The sequence below is a fragment of the Podarcis melisellensis genome (assembly GCF_964234715.1).
Source record: "Podarcis melisellensis genome assembly, chromosome: 5".
NCBI classification, from domain to species: Eukaryota; Metazoa; Chordata; class Lepidosauria; order Squamata; family Lacertidae; genus Podarcis; species Podarcis melisellensis.
Genome location: NC_138537.1, coordinates 41,825,156 through 41,841,316, shown reverse-complemented (window position 1 = coordinate 41,841,316; position 16,161 = coordinate 41,825,156). Strand labels below are relative to the sequence as shown.

The 16,161-nt window shown below is 47.6% G+C and overlaps 1 protein-coding gene across 1 annotated transcript in view; it reads left to right on the top strand.

Annotated features, from left to right (window-relative positions):
- The first annotated feature begins 345 nt into the window (after positions 1–345).
- Positions 346–16,161, top strand: part of R3HCC1L (R3H domain and coiled-coil containing 1 like) — a 33,797-nt gene continuing 17,981 nt past the window's right edge. Inside the window, 2 exon segments of the mRNA XM_081912383.1 lie at positions 346–549; positions 551–611. Coding sequence (XP_081768509.1) covers positions 361–549; positions 551–611 — 250 coding nt within the window. The 5' untranslated portion in view covers positions 346–360.

Here is a 16,161-nt window from a genome sequence, read left to right as displayed (position 1 = left end):
TGTGTTATTAGCACCAAAGTGCAAGTCTGGGTAACGTATGGAGGTCCTGGGCTGCCCAGATGACAACTCCCATCTTCAGGATTTACCTACGTGGGACCTTTCACACGACCCAAATACCTTGATTGTCTTTGGGTGCTGAGGGCACACCAAGTTTTCCTCAAATCTATACCCGGAAGCGCGCCTTCTGCTTCCTCGGGGATGGCAAAGAGTACGCGTGAACAGATGCAGATGCTTTCCCCCCGCTGATGACAGAAACGCACGTGTGATTCACGGGGAGCGGGTGTGTGGGAATGCTTTATAGGTTCCGGACAGTCACAAGGCGCCTCTTGCCAGCCGCGTTACACCCCAGCACTGCAGTCGATGGCAGCACGGAGAGCCGACTGCGCGAATGCCACTGGTCGTTTCGTGGGCGCTGTGAACGGCATCCGCCATGGCAAGGAGATAGAACGCGATGGAATGAGAAGACGCTTGCGGAGCAGGCACTCCTATACCCCCCCTACGGACTACATTTCCCAGCATTCCTCGCCATGGAGGGGCGGGGCCAGGCTGGGGGCGGGCGGAAGCGGCGAAGGCGGAAGCAACAGAGCCAGCACGACCCTGCCGTGCGCCCGGTAACTTGTCTCTTCCCCACCCCCCAAATTTTCCTATATCGGGTCCTAAAAAAAGCTTATTTGCCTTCCTCCTGCTGCCCTTTTCCCACTTTAGGACTGGACTCCCCTAATATCGACACCTTTTGCTGTTGGTCCTCCCTCGCACCCCGCGGTGTTCCTCCATCCCATAATGTGGCGGGGGCTATTACTGCGTCCTCCCCGCAGAAGCTTATTGCACTCGAGCAACAGGCGGGGAGCAGTTTATTTCCACGAAGGAAGCGGCTGGGGCTTAAATTTTAGATAGTTGAGTCGTCTCTGCATGTAATATCCAATATCACTTTTATCCATATAAAGCAATAGGACAGGCGGGTTGTATTTTTACCTGGAAGCCCCACGCTGACTGGAAAACCTTGCCCCGTGGTTCAGGTGGGGGCCGGGTCGTGCTGTGGTTGCTGTCCAGGGAGATTCAGCCTTGTGTTAGAACTTTTCCAGACGGGCGTCGTGTTTGCGCATCACAAGGGCAGTTGTTCTCTTCCTTCAAGTTCACACTTCTGCCGTGGGGTTATTGCATTTCCCCATCGCGCATGCAGCGCTTTGTCACTGGGTAAATCTTTCTTTCCTTAGTAGAAGCTTGTGAGTTACCTCGTGAAATACAGTTTTGCAGTTATGATGAGCTTCGGTTGGATAATGCCTGTGACATCAGTGGCACTGAGGAGCACAACTCTTCCTGATGTTTGTGCCGTTTTAGAGAACGCTTTTTAAAATCATATTTGCCTTTCATTGCTTTTTTAATCGGGAAGATGGTGTGATTCCAGATAGGTGTTGTCTTGATAGTTGCTTAAATGCTGACTGCTTCTTGTCTCTGGTACTGGAACACACACACACACCAGATCCACGAGGTTTCTGTTGCTTGTTATTTTTTAAAAAATTGGTGCTCCTACTCACCCCCCAAATCAACGTGGTATTTTCCCCACCAGCAGCAAGTCTGTTCTATGGCTGAAATCCTATGTATCATATCTCAATGGAAAAGGCATTTAAAAGCTGCGGTGAAAGGATTCAAGATGCTTATGTAAATTTTAACATCCTTTTTAGTGGGCAAATAGCAACTGTCCACTAAGAGATCTTAGTTAATTTTGCAACAAGTCATAGGAGAAGAAGTAGCCCCTTACATACATTGGCTCAGTTTCTTAAAGCCTTCTAGTTCACAACCAGCCTGATGCCTGGAAGATAATAGAAGCCAGTACAAATATATGCATCTGGGTAAATTTCCTTTGTGTAAGAGTGATAAAAGAATTTCAGTTATCCCCCACTGCCCTGCATGATATTCAGTTATCTCTGTCTATAGTTTTGTGTGGGATGTGAAAGTATCCATGACTAGCCCTGGAATAGATTAGATTAATGCTGTGGCAGTGGGGGGGGGGCCTTCAATAGACTACAACTCCCATGATTCCTAACCATCGGCTGTTCTGTGTGTCGTTGAGGGGAACTGGAGTCCAGCAATAACTGGACAGGTTACCCATCCTGGTACAATGAACCGTCTTTGAAACTCCTTGTACCAGATTTTCCCCCACAACACACCCAGACTCCTGGTCCTAGGAACCCTCTTGCCTGGAGCAGTCTCAGAGACTTTGTGCTCCTTACCTTACGTGGGTCTCCTGCTCAGAGTTCTGGCAGTGCTTTGTGTCCTCCCTGCCTTTTAACTGGTGCTGCATTTTGGGAAGGTCATCACTGCCCCTCACCCACCAGGTGAGGCCTTTTCCTGTGCATTTTGGACAGGGGAAAATTATGTGAGCAGCAGCTATAACCCTTTTGGGTACAATGGATGAGCCATGGTAACCGCCGGGCCTTTATTGAATTAGAAAGAAATTCTGTTTGTCAGAGCCACTGCAGGAGGGAAGTTATATGGTGTCCCTCAGAAGAGCTGCGGCGTACCTCCCTCCTCTCCTGACGCACTCATAGTCCCAGGCACTCGATGCCTCATAAAACACACATCCCTTCGCTCCCAGCCACCAGGCTGTGTTTTTCACTGTCTCCTGCTAGTGCATGCCATAAGTGCCATTTTTCATTGTGGTGTTTTCAGCTCTCTTGTCTTGTTCACAGGCGGCTGCTGGTGACCAGCTGTGTGGTGGATTATTTTCTGGCAAGAACAGTGCTTGTGCTGGAATTCAGATGGGGAGAAGTGTTGGGTAGTCCTTTAGTAAGGAGAGGCCAGGATTTAGTTAGGGGCATAAACGTGGTTTTGCTGACAAGTTGGTGTGTATATGACCAGGCTTTTGAACTTTGCAGATTCTTTCATTAGGCAAGCACATGTAGCAACTACTAAGCCTGAGCAGTGTATAAATTATGTTATTTAAGGTGGATGCCAGTAACCTATGCCGGGCTGTGTGCTGCTTTTCTGTGATTTAGATCCTTTTGTCATTTCAGATTACAATCAAAATAAAAAAAAAACTTAGGACTCTGCTGTTGAGTACATTAATGAATCCCCAATATGGCAGCTGTGAGCATCATGGTGTCTTCAGACACCCTTCTGAGCACCTGCCTTTTTTGGCCATTTGTGATTTGGGGGGTGTTTCCCTGTTTTCCTCCCCAGTGTGTTGTTTTCTTTGGGATGCATGTAGGTATTCCACTTGTTTTAGGAGCATGTCTGTGGGCATCCCCAGTTCTTCTTTTGTGAAATGGGCATTTTGTGGTGCCCACTACAGTTTCTTAGATTTCCAAATGTGTCCCTGGCTCCAGAAGGTTGAAGGCCCCTAGTTGAATCCATTTTCTGAATAGCATTTAATGTATCATGTTATAACCTTTGGGCTCAATTTCATTTTCTCTTTCTCTCTCTCTGAACTCTGTTTTTTAAAGTTGTGAAACCCTATTTCCATTATGTGTCCCAAACCAAATCAACTGTGTTTCTCCACTCCTGTTAAAACGCTCAGTTCCTACTTGGGGGAAGAAATTCACACAATTAAGAGAGTGAGATGTAAGCATAGAGGTTCTGGGGGAGCACAAAGTGACTGGGGGGAAATTGCAAAGAGAGCAGCAAACACGTTAGATAACTGTCTCCCTCCCAGGTTTTCAAGATTTCCTCTGCAGCCTAGGAGACTCAGCACCTACTGTCCTTTGCAAAAATAGAATTTTGTGGATTCCAACTTCTGACCAGTGAACTCAGTTTTCTAATGGGCGAAGCTGTTGAAGCTGCAGCCCATGTTTGAGGAATTGTGGGCTTCACGTTTGCTGTGTGGGATTCAAGTGGATGGGTGTGGGAAGGGCCAAGCAGGCATCCTTTGGCTTAGTGGGCATGAATTATTCTCAGGAGTGTGGGTACTAAGGCTGGGTCAGGAAGGGCAGGCAGTACAGCCAGCCTCTCACTGTGAAGCCCATCAGCTGTCCTGCAAGAGCTGCCACTAGGGATGGCTTGAGGCCCATTGCCATCCCTGTTTAGGCTTTGCAGTCTTGGTGAGCCTATACGGACCCTGCGCAACAGAAGGGCTGCTTCTTGTGGGAGAGGGACATACTGAGTGTTGAATATGGCTGTCTGAGCACAGAACTGAAGGAAAGGAGGAGCTTGCCTAAGGGATTCATGGAGGGGCATCTTGCGCATGGGAGATCAAAGGCCTACCCACCGCTGAGAATGTCACTTCCTTTGGCCTCTGCCTCTTTTAATCTGCCAGGTCTACCCCACCAATTCCATCCACTTTGGCGGGTTCCTTTGGGCAAAGCTGATCTTCCTGATTGTGGGTGCATCTTGCCTGTCATCCCCCCTTCCTCTGGGGTGTGATGTTTCTGCAGCCTGAAATAGCAGCAGCTCTTTCATCATTGTCAGCTCATCTCCAATTTGCTCTCACCCTGTGTCTCTTTCCAGGTTTCTGTCCCTGCTCAGCGCCTGCATTTCCCGTCTCTGCAAGCTGTGCCTTGCCCGGCTGAATCGCGTCTTATTTCTAGCCTCCCTCACTTCCTTTGAATTATTTCCTTGTTCTCTCAGCTCTTTGCCGCAAATTCCCCTTTAGTGTCATCTGCAAATGTAATTGTCAGGCATTTGGGAAATAAAAATTGAGGAAACTTTCCCTGAAGTTCAGTTGCATCGAATTTTAATGCTGTTTCTCCACTCAGTATCTTTTTATGGCAATTCTGACGGAGTTGGTCTTGTGCTCTTTTAATCCTGGGTGCCCCTGATCCCATCACTGTCACTTGTTCTTTGTCTCCCCCTTTTCTTATACCCTGTATTGATGCTATGTTTGGGAGCAGACATTTTAGAAATTGCACGTCCTTTTCCTCTGCCGGAAACCCAGCCATGCTTAGGGAGAAGCTGCATTTAGAGGGCAATAATAATAATAAAAAGCAGCTAGGTGGGGAATGCAAGAACCAGCAATGCAAGGTGCCTCTTGCTTAGATGCCCACCTTGCCATTAGCAATAGCTTATCTGGGGTTCAGCCAGCTCATTAGCTAAACCTGATTTGGCCTGGTGTGCATGTTATCAGGAGGTGCTGGTTTTAGATGTATATGTGCTGGATATTTTTTTCACAAGGTCATTCCTTTCATCTTTTTAAATAATCTTATTCCTGTTGGACTCCTTGTTATTTTCATCTCTCTCCCTTTTTATTGATGTGCTCTCTGGCTGGGCCTCTGCCCTTGATATATCTGTACAATCCTGCCTAATTCCCTTAGTTCTTTTGGTCAGACATTAATTCACTTTCCTCCGTGGTTTCATTGTCCTTTCCATGCAGCCTTAAAGGAATGCCATTGACTCCAGACCCCATTCTTATGTCCGACTGGTGTTAGTGCTTAACTCAGGAGACGGGCAACGGGCAGAAAATGAACTGCTTCCTCTGTTGTGTCTTATTATTTTTAAAGAGATTTGTCTTTGCATGTTTGGAATTGCCTTGTGAAGTGCAATTGATTCCCTGTTCTTTGTGTGGGTCTTTATAGTTCATTGGGGAATCAAGTATGGAGGGCAAGAGGGGTTTTCCCTGTTATAAAAGAAAAGAATGTGGAATAATATAGATGTGAAATTGTGTGACTCCAAAAGGTGATTGAGAATCAGGGCAGGGGTGGGATATGGATCTCCTGCCATCCAGCTGGCTGGATTCAGAGCTACTTACTGGCTTTATGACAAGTGTTGCAAGTGTTCCTAAGGTGCAAGGGAGCATGACTGAGCCCCCGGGCAATGTTTTTCCGCGTCTGCTTTGCAGGCTGCTTCCTGGTGGCAGTCAGCTCAGTCTTTTGCTGCTGAATGGCAAGCTTTACACTCTTGCTCCAACAGCAAGCGTAAATGATACGGTATTTATAGCCTTCCCTCAGACCACTGTATGAAAGACCCTGCAAGTGATGTAGCCCTCCCCACCACAGAAGATACATCACCCTCTGCCCAGGAGAACTGGGAAGGGGCAGGAATGGTCGGAGTGGTGCAGGGCAGCTTTGCCTTGCAGGGATTTCAAAACAGAGGTTTTTGAGCTGCCTGTAAGGAAGCATAAAAGCCCCCGAGGAAGGCGTGTTCTGGCCAAAGTACATTGGGCATCAATGACTAGTGCAATATTCTTCAGCATCCCGAGATTGGTTCTTCTGCTTTTTTTTTTGTATTTTTCATTGGATGGTTCCCATTCCCCACCCCCCACCCTCCCCATGGCATTAACTGGTTCCTGACTGCTGAGTTTTGAATGTTGCTGGCTTTGGGTTTTATTAGACTGTTGGATACTGCTTTTAAGGAAGCTTCATACCTGTCTAGAACCAACATTTCTTTTTTCCTGTACAGCAGATCTGAGTGCTAGGAGTTGCGTTAATGCACACAGCCCATTGTCTCAACTGCTAGACTTTCGTTAGCTGTTCATAGGCATTCCCCTGGTCTACAATAATAATAATAATTTTTTATTTATATCCCGCCCTTACCGGTTCAAAAACCAGGCTCAGGGCGGCTATCAACAAATTTAGAACACTTAATTATAAAAACAGCATAAAATACTGTATAAAAACATGAATAACAATAAAATTCAAAAATCAAAATCAATTAGATAATCCCCAGGGCTAGCTGGCTGAATTGGGCCCACGAGGAGGCCAGGAGAGAATTAGCTGTGGAGTCTCAGTGCGGGTGATCTTCATAAAAGGGGAGGGGAAGGGAAGAAAAGGGAAATAAAAGGTGGGCTTTCCTTGGGGTGGGGGAATGGGACTCTGATATTGGGGGTTGGCCCACTGCTACTTTATTTATTGCTGAGAGCAGGTAGGTGGGATTTTTTGGTGTGCGAGAGATTATATTTAGCTTGTATTGTACCTATGGCCTATAGTAAGGAACTTGGAGGAAAAGATTCTGCGCAGCCTCGTCATTCCTTTGCCAAGGTTTCCTTGCTGGGGAGGGGGAGGCACTCTTGCCATGTGCCTAGAGACTAAATGAGTGGCGGCGTCCAAAGGGCTTTCTAATTTGGGCTGTTTGGAGTCTCCTTGCACTTCTCTCTCTTTTATTGGAGTTATTATTTTGGAAGAAGCACCCGTTCTGCAGCACGCCATAAAGAGTGACATTGTGCATGTGCGAGCGCTGAGTGACACCTGGTGCTGTCCCTCAAGGGCACTTTGCTGTTCCCCAAGCACCGATCAAGAGCCTCTCCCAGGAAGGAGGCGGGTGGGCAGATGGAGCTCTGGTCACTGCTGAGCCCAGGGAGGGCAGCAGCCAAGTCCCTCAGGCTGGTAAAGGAGCCGGCGTGCGCTTTGCTTCCTCAGTGCTCTGGGGCAAGGGAGATTTAGCACTGCCTTCCGTTCACTGCCCGGTCCAAGGGGTTGCCGTTTCTCTCCTGTGATCAAGGCTCTAAGGTTAAATATTCTATTGATGGAATTATGGATTGAGTGGAATCGGAAACCTCAAAGGCTAAAAATACAGTTTGCTGCCAGGAAACAATGTAGGCTGCTGGGAGCTGCTGGGGTGCCACTTCAGCCTGTGCTGCAGCTGGTGTGGTGGATGGATTTCTGCTCTAGGGGTGTCCTGATTACACAGTAGGCTTCCCCTGTTTTTCCGATAAACAAACGAGCTCTCTGTTCCAAATAGCAGCGGCTTCAGGTCCCAGTCGCCCGTCCTGGCTGTGTTCCTTTTACAGGGTATCACTTGCTTTTTGCCAAGACAGGCGCGCCAATGGAATTATATTCTGAGGATGTCTTGTAGTGAAGGCTGTTTGTTGTCATTTTCATGTGGCACATCTGCTTGGGTTTTCTCTGATGCAGTTGCTGGGTGATTTAAATATATATTTATTTATTTTGCTAAGCTTGGGTCACTATGGCATTCTGGGCTCCTGTTGCACAGCAGCATCAGTAGGCTTTGTCTTTTCTCTTATATTTTTCCTTAGATCAGCCCCGTACAACCTGATGCCTGAGGACTGGTGGCAGCTTAGTTGTGACCACCTGGGAGAATTCCAGATCCCCCTTGGTGGTGGTCCTTTCCCCTGCTGCATAGGAAATCCCACCAAAAGACCACTAGGACCTGAGCTTTCAGTGTCGCTTTGTCTACACTCCATCTCAGAGGCATGTGAAGGAGTTGGCACCAGCTTTTCCAGTCGGCTTGCCGTGTCACTTGGCCTGCCTCCAGGTGCCTGTTGCTGGCAGAATGGAAGCCACTCTGTTGCCACAGAATTCCAAGAAGGGAAGAGTAGGTGTTGCAAGCAGAGGAACAGAAGCAAAGAAAGGCAGTGGAGGAAGAAAAGGGAGGGCAGGTGAATGGGCTCACAGAAAGTCTTATAGGGTGAGAAAAGAGGAAATGACTGGTTAATGAACAGAGGCCAGAGAAGAGGGCCATAGGGTGCTGATAGGAAAGAACATGGAGTGAAAGAGGTGAGGACCCTAAGAGACTTGATGTGATCCAGAAAATGAAGAGCATTTAAGGTACAGAGAGAAAAACAGGGAGTAAAATTCATGGAGGCTGCAGGAAAATGGGGTAACTGAGAGCTAGATAAGAGCATTTGGAGAGAGAAAGAAGGAGTGGAGGGTTCACAGAATACTTTTGAGAGAGATGTAATGGTGCAGGGAGAGGATCGCGCTTGCGATGGGATGCAGAGAGAGAAAAACATAATAGAGAATGGATTAAAAAGGAAACACAGTTAAAATGAGAAGAAAAACGCTCATGTGGTTAGCGGGAAAAGTCTCCCTCAGAGTAAGCTGAGGTGCGTACCTTCGTCTGCTTGAGAACCAACACCATTCTTTCAGTTTTGGCACAACGGCTGACTCAGCCTGGGAGCTGCCTTGTTGCTTCTACGGTTCTTCAGCTCCTGCCCTGCTCCTCGTTGCGGACGGAGGGCTTTAGCGCAGAAGTTAGTGCAGCAAGTTGGAAGTTACGTTGCTCGGTGTAGTGTGAAAAGGAGACACGCCAAGGGACACTGATTCGACCCTCTTGAGCATGAAATGGGTTGGTGCCGAGGCGTGGCGGGGGGCGTCTGATGGAGTGTGTAATAGACTGCGGATGCGAGGGAGATACAGGATCCAAAGGAATGGAATTTGTGGGCTGCAGTTTCTCTCCCTGCCCTTAAAAAACAAACAGAACAAAACAAATCTCTGCAGAGGCTGATGCGGTAGCCATGGCCTAGCTAGGCTTCCTGCAGCACAGGGCAGGGTGCTTGAAATAATAATTTTCAAAAGCCCTAATGGTCCAGGCGAATGGCCCATCTACTCCAACATCCTGTTCTCACAGTGACCAGCCAGATGCCTGTGGGAAATCTGCAAGCAGGAACCAAGTGCAAGCGCACTCTCCTCTCCTGTTTCCATAATTCAGAAGCATTACTGCCTCCATCCGTGGAGACAGAGCCTACCTGCCATGGCTAGTAGCCATTGACAGCCACATCCTCAATGAATTTGTTCAATCCTCTTTTAAAGCCAGGAGGTTGCTATCACTGTGTGAGTGAGTCCCATAGTTTAAATATATGTTGATGAGGCCAAGTGTTCATCTAGTCCCGCATGCTGTTTCTAAATGTGGCCACCCAGTTTCTTCTGGGGCACCTGCAAGCCCAGGCGTCAAGGCCTCAGCTCTTCCCTGTTCTTTAAGGTCCCCAAGTGGCAGTGATTCAGGGGCATGTTGCCTCTAAAGCTGTAAATTCCATTTAGCAATCCGCTGAAGGACTTCCTCCTACTCCTCTGAAATTTCTCTAATCTTCTTTTGAAGCCCTCTAAGCCAGTGGTCATCACTATGTCCTTTGTGGCAGTCAATTTCCAGTTAATTACGCGTTGGGTGAAGAAGAGCTTCCTTTTGTGTGTCCTGAATCTACTGCTAATTAGTTTTAATTGTGTGATCTGAGTTCTTGTGTTGTCAGAGAGGGAGGAAATATTCACTTTCTCCCTACCATTTGCATTTTAAAGGGTGGCCGAACCCCCTTTTAGCATGACCCTCAGGGGTCCAACTCTGCAATTCTATGATCCTGTGTCTCCACTCTTAAGTTGTCCTTCTCTGTACCTTTTTCAGCTCGACAGTATCATTTTAGAGATGGAGTAACCTGGGCTGTACAGCTTTGCCATCCTGTGAGCTGGATTTCATTTGATTGCCTGGATAAGGGCAGCTTGACAAATGCTCTTGCTTTCACACATGACACAACAAGCACAACTGCTGTGTGTACATTGATGTTACACTAGTATTTCCATGTAAGAAATGAATGTTGCATACCATCAGGATGGGTCTGGGAACTTGGGGCAGGGCTCCCAAATCTATCTCCACATTTTATGTGATGTCCACACTGTGTACATGTCCATCAGTGTACATCTAATAGGTGTATTTGCCGCATAAAGGGTAGACGTTCCTATAGAGGGCGCAACAAGGAGAACCAGAGGTGCTTGAAAAGGCTACAAATTCTGACTTCCGTAGGGTTTTAATGGAAGGCACGACCGGCTGTGGCTCTTCAGACCATAGCAAGGTGCAGGTTGTGCTGCTTTGTGATGAGAGATGGTGGCAGGGCTGTCTCGGCACAGATGATGGACGACTCTCCAGTCAGATGAGCAGTGGTGGGGTGGGAGGAGATAGACAGATAAGCCGTTTTCAGGAAGGCTTACAATTTGCAGGCTAAGTTTGGGCTATCTGAAGGTGTTGGCTCTGCACAAGACTTGTTGCATCAGTGGAGTGTAGGTCAAGGAAAGCCAACCTCCTTGTTCTCAGGACTACTCTATTCCTTGGACTGTACATTGTCCAGAGCTGGAACAACCTGACCTCATGCCTGTCCAGATTCTGTAGTTAATTTGGCTTTGTAGATGCGGATAGCATGTGATCAGATGATACAGGATTATTAATAGGGAATGGGAACTGGAGCTGATTCTTTCAATAATAATAATAATAATAATAATAATAATAATAATAATAATAATATACCCTGCCCATCTGGCTGGGTTTCCCCAGCCACTCTGGGCAGCTCCCAACAGAATATTAAAATAGAATCAAACATTAAAAACTTTCCTAAACAAGTGGCAGGTTGGCAGTGAAACAGACGTAGACTCAATGCTTCTTTTTCCTGATGTGTAAAGCTGTGTGGTTTTCTTTCTAACAATGCAGTTTAAAATTTGGTAGCATTATTGGACCTTATTAAGTTGCTTTGGGGGCCAGAGGCAGGCTGCCAGTTAGCTATTCCTGGTCTAGGTGATGAGAGGGTCACTAATACTGTTGATTTTTTTTTAAAAAAATGACTCTGTTCCAGAGCCCCCACTCCTTAAAATACGTATTGTGTTCTTTGGGGTTTTTGTTTCCAGACTTCCTGGTACTGAGTCTTGAGCTCTCGAATGCATTGCAGTCACGTCTTTTCTTTATCTCCATGATCATCAGGCCTAAAAAGCATTGAAGAGAACCTGAGACCCCCTTTGTTTCAGCAACTGTGACTGTAAGGAAGCACTGGAATCAGCAAATGTCAGCAGCTCTAAGATAATAAATGTCCCCAGATTCACTTTGCCATCTTGATGTTGGAATGTGGCTGGCCTGAGAGCAAGCCCAGTAGACTTTCAATCCTAAAAGCCGCCGTTATGTTTTTAGGTGGGGAACTCTGCCTTTCTTCTTTCAGCCCTCCCATCTTCACTTTTCTGGGGCTCTTATGGCCTCTTCAGTTAAATGTTTGGGTTTCTGCAAGGCTGCCTCCTCTCTGCAGGGTGCCCGGTTCTGTGTCTGCCACCCAAATGGTTTTTGTAACGTGGTTATGAGCAGGGCTTTTGTGTGGCGTTGCCCCTACCTAGCAGTAGCAGGCTTTGTTGCCGCGAGAGACCCCCAGAGCACCCAGTTAGCTGAGCGCAGCTCCTTGTTCACAGTGGGTGTGGCTGTTCGGAAAGAAATAGATTATATTTTGTGTTGAAAAATGACTCCTCTGGGCTGAAGCTGTCTTAATGATACGTTCTTTTCTCACCGAGTCAATAAAGATGAAGGGGACTATTCTGCAGGTGAAATTAGCTTATTGGAGAATGGAAAAGTTCCAAGAGCTCTGCCTGCTTCTTGGTGAGGAAATGGATTGGTCTCTTTGCTAGACTCCTTACAGTCTGTGTAAAAAGTTTGCCCCCGGGTGCAGGGGACAATGTTTTAGCAGCTTGACTACCTGCACCCGTGCTAACTTGTGCTGCGTGAAAACCATTTTGTTCACCATCTAGGGAATCCTCGCTGTCCTAGTTTTCTGAAGAGTTGGTTAGGCTGCAGATCAGGCATGAGGACACTGTGACCTTCCAGATGTTGTTAGTCTCTGATCAGCCCCAGATGGCATGGCTGATGGTCAGGGATGATTGGAGTTGTAGTCCAACAGCATCTGGAGGGCCCCATCTCTGCTTTAGAGTGAAGGTCCTGTGCAACTCAGGAGACAGCAGAAAAGGACCATGTCCACCATCTTTGTCACTGTGTCTACTAGCAGTTTGATCCGACACCTGTCCAACAAGAACTTGAGCACAAGTTGCCTTCAAGTGTAGAGCAGGCACCCTGCCCTGTGAATGCTCTCTTGGTTCTAGGGCTGGACAATATCTGGTTTTCAACACTGCAATATATCACCAGCTAAACATCACGATATAGCACTGATATATGTGTCTGAAATAAGGCAAGAGCTCTGGCTTTTTCCTGCATCGTGATTTTTGCATAGTGCGCACACACGCACACATCATGATTTGCAATATATTGCCAGGTCAAAAATTATGAAACTGATATCACAATATGGACTTCAAACTGGTTTTGGAAGATCTATCAATCTATCACCCAGACCTACTTAGTTCCCACCTAAGTTTGAGTCAGCAGACAGTGAAGACAACTGTGGGAACAGGTCAAGTAAGAGCCTCGTGCTGCATTCTGGGTACAACAGGTTGCCCCAAATCCCGGGCATTGCATTTCAACCATGGCAGAATCTCACTGGAGTAGAGACTGGCGTTTGGCAAGGGTTCCCATTACTAGTACGATCCAGTGACTATTTGGTGCAAGGCCCACTTTTTTTTAACCCCTTAGATGTGTGCGCTTGCGATGGAATGAAGCAGATTGAAGTGCAGGCAGATGGAAGGTGCGGCATGAATGATCCGGCCGCCATGCCTGCATTTTCATTTGGGGGTGTTTGCTTCCATTGCCTTGTCTGAGGCTTCAGCATGGCTCTCTGGCAGCGATCCTGCCCCTCCAGGCTCTGGGCTGTACATACCGCCTGCTTGGCTGGGGAGGGATCTGTTTTCAGTTCAAATCAGCAGAGAGGAGAAGAAAGGGGAGAGAGAAGCAGGGGCGGGGAAGGTGAGCGGAGCCTAATGCACCGGAGGTGCCTCGGAAATGAGAACCTTGGATGAATTCCTGGCCCTATTGATTGGTATACAGTTTATGCATCCTGACATTCATAATCTTGGTCTGCTTCTGATGGTCCAGATTAATGGGCCCAGGGGCTGTCCATCCGTCACTTCCCATTAATTACTAGAGAGGTGTTTTTCCAGTGATTTACCTGACAGTGGGCCATGATGAATACCCCTAAACGGAGTGGGCAGTGATTAATCTTGTGGCCACACCCTTCCCCAACTCTTCCTTTCCCCCACAACCACAGGACAGACCCCCGAGCCATCCGTCTCCATAAATGTGGCCTGATGCATATTTATAGGGGCCTGGGGCCTGGCAGATAGCAGCCTTGCTGTTTGTGCCAAAGCTTATGAAAAATAAATCTCTCTGGCAAGAGGGGGGCCGCAAGTACCTGGGGCCTCAGGATGGTGGTTAGCCTTGAAGGCTGTGTGGTCTGGGGTTTGAGGAAAGGGTCAAGGGGGCTTGAGCGAGAGGAAGAGAACGTGGCCTAGCAGCCGTCAATAGGTCTGAGAGCCAGGATTCCTGGACTGCGCTCCTGCCGTTGAGAAAGAAGTAGGCGCCGTTGGTGATTAGAGCACTGATGCAGGGCTCACGGAGGGCAGAATGACCTAGTGGGGTCGTGTGTGTGCCGCACACTTGCTCCTGACACTAGATCAGCTGAAATGGAAGCCCTACAAGCCAGGATTTCCACGTGCGTTCCACAGCCCTGTTCCTAATAGGCTGCATGTGTGAACTTGGCCAGTCGTGTAGTTTCCCCACTTGCAGAATGCACGTGAGACCCTTTACATACAAAAGTGGCATGAGGCTGAGTGCCTGTTTTCAGTGTGGCTTGTGCTATCTGCGAGTGTAGAAAACTGCATTGTGCTCCCAGAGGAACAAGTTGTCCTGGTAGGAGGAAAGCCTGTGAATTTTGGTTTTTGCTGTCCCTTACATTTCTGAAACACTGAGCATGTGGGGTGCTGGCTGGTCTTTGATAGAGGCAGGGGTCCTGGGGATTCTGTCGCTACCTGCTCTGTCTAAGCAAGCACAGAAGGGCCAGTGCATCACTGATCCTGCCTTGGTAACATCAAGTGGTGTTCTAGTTGGTGAGTGGCAAGTGAGCAAAAATGTGGGGGTCCTTGCACTACATGTTAGGCTTATTTCTAGCACTTCTGCATGCGAGGAGTCTAGTAGTTAGACTCCTCATGCACATGTAAGATGGGCTTGGCGTGGCAGCAGTCCTTCCCATAAGCCTCATAGTCTGATGGGCTTCTCTTATCTGAAGTGAGAGAAGAGATGGGGCGTGAATCTCCTTAGTTGTCTCTTGAGTGTGTCTATTGAGGTGGGGGATTGGGTGTCACCGTACATTAAAAGGGGCAGGTTCAGCATATAGGTTTCACAGGAAGGTGTGTGGAGGTGACTAGATAGTGTCAGTAGGAAGGGGAAGATAGGACAAAGCCGATCTTGTTGCAGACATGTGATATGTTCACGGCAACATCTTTTGCTGCTGCTTTATTAATGTGTGGACCTTAATTTAATACAGCACACGCTATATATTTTCAGAAGTTTAGCTAACGGGAGATACAACGTGTTTAGCATATTCTGTAGATCTCTGGTTTGCAGAAGCTTAAATCTGTCCCTTCGGTGCTTGGCGGTTTAGGATTTATATGCTGCACTTATTGCATATCCATGGGAATGCAATTGCAAGGAGGAGATGGCACACCACAGCCCCTCCCCTTGCCATTAGGGCTGGGGGAAGAGTGTACAAAGCAACACTCTGGCCTTCTTATCTAAGCACTGGAGACTTTGATGAGTGTCTGTATCATTTCCGCCTGGAGGCAGCAAGATTGGGACTTAGCAGGGGTTTGCTGTTGTTTTGCATTAGGAAGCAGGACGGGCTGCTTCCTGGATCGGCTGAAAGCCTAGGTTCCCGTCCAGATGGATGCAAGCAAATGGGTCATCCAAATTTGCTTGCATCCATCTCTGGGTGTTCAAAGTTTGCATGCAACCTTGGTGGCTTGGACTCCTCATGTTGTTATTTATTTCTCCTTAACAGTTCTGGATCCAGAATTTGGGAGATCTTTGGGCAAGACTACTTGGCCAAACTATCTGTCCACCTACCCCAGCAACTGTCTGCACTGAGTGATAATAGCTCTCCAGGGTCTCAGACAGAGGTCTTTCTCACCATCTGCTGCCTTATCCTTTTTTTAAAGGATGCCAGGGTTCAGACTAGATATCTTCTGCATGTAATGCATGTGCGCTGCCACTGAGCATTGGTTTTTCAGCTTCTTCTCCTAGATTTAACACAGGACCTCTCATTCCCTGAGCAAGAAGAATACCTCTAGATTTTACCTACCTTTAATACCTCTAGATCAGAGGGAGGCAGCATGGTGCCCTCCAGGTGTTGATGGACTAGCCAGCTGGCCAGTGATCAAGGATGATGGGAATTGTAGTCCAGTAACATATGCAGAGCATCATAGTGGGTACCTCTGCTAGAGACCTCTGCTCGCTGGGTTCTTTCACACAGCTTCTGTACTTTCTGGTGCTCTGTGCAAAATAAGAATGGCCACGTTCTTAGGCAATGGGCATTTTGCATTTCTTGGGATCGCAGCAAAAATCTTACCTTGTCACCCTCTGGGGCTAACCTTGCTTCCGAACATTAATTGCCCAGAAATGCGTCCTATCTTACTAATTAGATAAGAAAAGCTTTCCCCCCTGTGTGTTAATCTGTCTTGCCAGCTAATGCCCAGTTTATTAAAAGTGAGATGAAGTTAGCATCTGGACTTCACCTTGTTAGGGGACCTAGCTGTGGATTTGGCTTGTTAATTTGAGGGGAGACGTATGGAAGAGATAGAGAAGGCCATTGCCAATTCTGTG